The sequence below is a fragment of the Belonocnema kinseyi genome, chromosome 9 (genome assembly GCF_010883055.1).
Source record: "Belonocnema kinseyi isolate 2016_QV_RU_SX_M_011 chromosome 9, B_treatae_v1, whole genome shotgun sequence".
Lineage (NCBI taxonomy): Eukaryota > Metazoa > Arthropoda > Insecta > Hymenoptera > Cynipidae > Belonocnema > Belonocnema kinseyi.
Genome location: NC_046665.1, coordinates 89,635,933 through 89,638,402, shown reverse-complemented (window position 1 = coordinate 89,638,402; position 2,470 = coordinate 89,635,933). Strand labels below are relative to the sequence as shown.

Sequence of the window (2,470 nt, the reverse complement as noted above, 5' to 3'; positions counted from 1 at the left end):
TTAGCTTGTTTTAAAAGATGTAAATATATTTTCAAGAGACTTAAACTGCAATCGAAAATTGATAAATAGTTTTTAAAAAATAGTTAAAATCTTTTTTATTCAATAAATATAAAATAAAATTTATATTTTTATACCTGGGATATATTTTTTGTTATGCTATTCCTCATTTAAAAAAATTCATTTACATTATTTTTGTTTTGTTTTGTTGTATCCTTGACGTTAAGTTAAGCATTTTTACATACCGAAGTTCTTTTTATCACTAAAAATCATTTTGAAAACATTTTTTTTTAATTCACTTTTTTCGAAAGTGTACTCTGCATGAAGACATGTATATATGACGATATATCATCAATGCACTATTAATAATATGTGACCAAATATTTTCAAGTAATATTATAAATGAAACGGTAAATTGAGTAAATCTAATAATCAAAAAGCAAATTGATAAAAATTTATAATTATATTTATTGCAACATAAAAATAAAATTCAAAAATTGTTATAGCAATAGGATTGAACATGGAAAACTTATAATTATGATTTTTTTAATGCATGAATTTTACATGTTAATACTGAACATTAATTCATAAGTTGATCATACAAATCTAACATACTATCAAGCATTCTTTCTCTGTATTTTTCATTTCCCCTAAATTCTTTACAAAGAATTTTAGACATCGACAATGATTCTTTGCTAATCTGAACTGATGCATCAGGTCCGAGAAGACAAACAGAGCTGATTGAACACCCATATATCATGCAACTCAATTTACTTTCTGCCATTGACTCTATGAAGTCATTCCACGAAAAAATTGCAGTTAAATCTATTTGAGCTTCTTTTAAACATTCAGTTAAAGTCTCATAGTATTGCGAAAATAAAATTTCTGTGGAGTGTTCCTTGCGAAACTGCCTTGAGGTTGTACAATAAAGAAAAAATAGTAGATCGAACGCAGGAGGACAGTATCTGAAAAAATGAACAAGAATTAACAATTAAAATATGAAAATTATAAGATTTCTAGCAAAAAATTGAGCTTGCAAGATCAAAAAAAAACTTCAAAATTCAAATTAGAAGCCCCAAATATATGATATAGTCGACGCTACTTACCTTGCCGTTTTCCCTCACTCTCGGTCGAGCTCTACCCCCTCCACGACCGCGCGGAAACGTACATAGCGAGCGAAATAATTCGCATCAAGCACCACGCATCAAGATCATACTCAAAAGAGGGGGGACATCGTTTCCAGAAAAATTACGTAAATAGCGTCGACTGTAATCTAGAAAGGGTCAATTTCCACACTCACCTTGCCATTTGGAAATCGACGAAACAAATTTGGTCATCTTTTCCATTTTTGTTATTTTTAAACAAGATATTATTATTCCACAAATCACCATGACACAAAACATTTCTGGACTTTCTCGAAAACGAAGTCTTTTCATAATAATCAGAAGAAATTCTATCAATCTTAGCTTTAAATTTCTCCTTCTTTTCAGAGTCAATATCACGGATTAAATCCACCAGTATAAACAAATTTTTAAAAATTTCGTTAAAATTTGTTTGACAACCAATATTATAATTGTTAATTAAAACTTCATTTGCATGACACAACTCCAGGACTGTTCTCTTGTTTTTCTCCTCAAAAATCAACGATTTGGCGTGAAATCGTGCAATATGTTTGAGAATTATTAAAAAATGCTCCAGTTGGAGATACTGAAACTTGTCCAGAATCCTATATCCTTGAGAGGTCATATCTTCAAAAACCAGAGCAAAATCTTTTTGACACAGGAAGCATGCAGGAACTAAATTTGTCTCCTTTGAAGTCAAAATTTTTGGAAATATTTTCTCGTAGAGGCCAAGTTCTATTTCAAAACACCCACTCGCTTTGACAAAATTATATTGGACTCCTTTCTTAGGAAACATCTTAATAAAGAAATTCAATTTTTGTACTTCTGATGAGTTTCGTTTTACAAGTCTCACTTTCAGATTGAAGTACTGTCCCAATAACCCTGAAGATTCCTTTGGAGGTTTAAATTCATAGGTATAGGAAAAACCGTTCACAGAATCCAAACACATTTTTTTCTTGATGATTTCAAGGCACTTTTCGGGCTCTAAAATTTGTTCTTTCATTGTGCGATTACTACTGATAATCACGTGGATATTATATATAGTTTCTTCAGTATAGTTCAAACTTTTATTTCAAAAAATAAATACAGGAAAGTAAAAATAATGAGCGATACACTTTATTAAGAGAGGACCCAGTTACACTGATGAAAGTAGAGTAAGCTCGCCTATAATAAGCTAGCTGAAATATGAGATAGGATAAGAGTCCTTTCGGCTTCTGCGCCGACGCGAATCTGGTCATTCACATTCTGGGCAGGCTCACTCTACTCTCGCTGGTGGAACTGGGTCCAGCGAGTAGTACCGGTCGAAATCGAAAGGCGACTGAAATGGGGTGAAAGTCCTACGTTCAAAAACC

The 2,470-nt window shown here is 31.7% G+C and overlaps 1 protein-coding gene across 1 annotated transcript; it reads right to left on the bottom strand.

Annotated features, from left to right (window-relative positions):
* Window positions 1-496: 496 nt before the first annotated feature.
* On the bottom strand, window positions 497-2,253 carry LOC117179846. Its single transcript, XM_033371994.1, has 2 exons — window positions 1,298-2,253; window positions 497-962 (listed from the first exon to the last, which is right to left on the bottom strand). Exons 1-2 carry the CDS (start codon window positions 2,119-2,121, stop codon window positions 578-580), a joined length of 1,209 nt encoding a protein of 402 aa, XP_033227885.1. The 5' UTR covers window positions 2,122-2,253; the 3' UTR covers window positions 497-577.
* Between the last annotated feature and the right edge of the window lie 217 nt (window positions 2,254-2,470).

Coding starts and splice junctions, on each gene's coding strand:
- LOC117179846 (XM_033371994.1), bottom strand. CDS start 2,121: ATGAAAGAACAAATTTTAGAGCCCGAAAAGTGCCTTGAAATCATCAAG. Junction 963..1,297: donor GTCGATTTCCAAATGGCAAG/GTGAGTGTGGAA, acceptor TCATTTTTTCAG/ATACTGTCCTCCTGCGTTCG.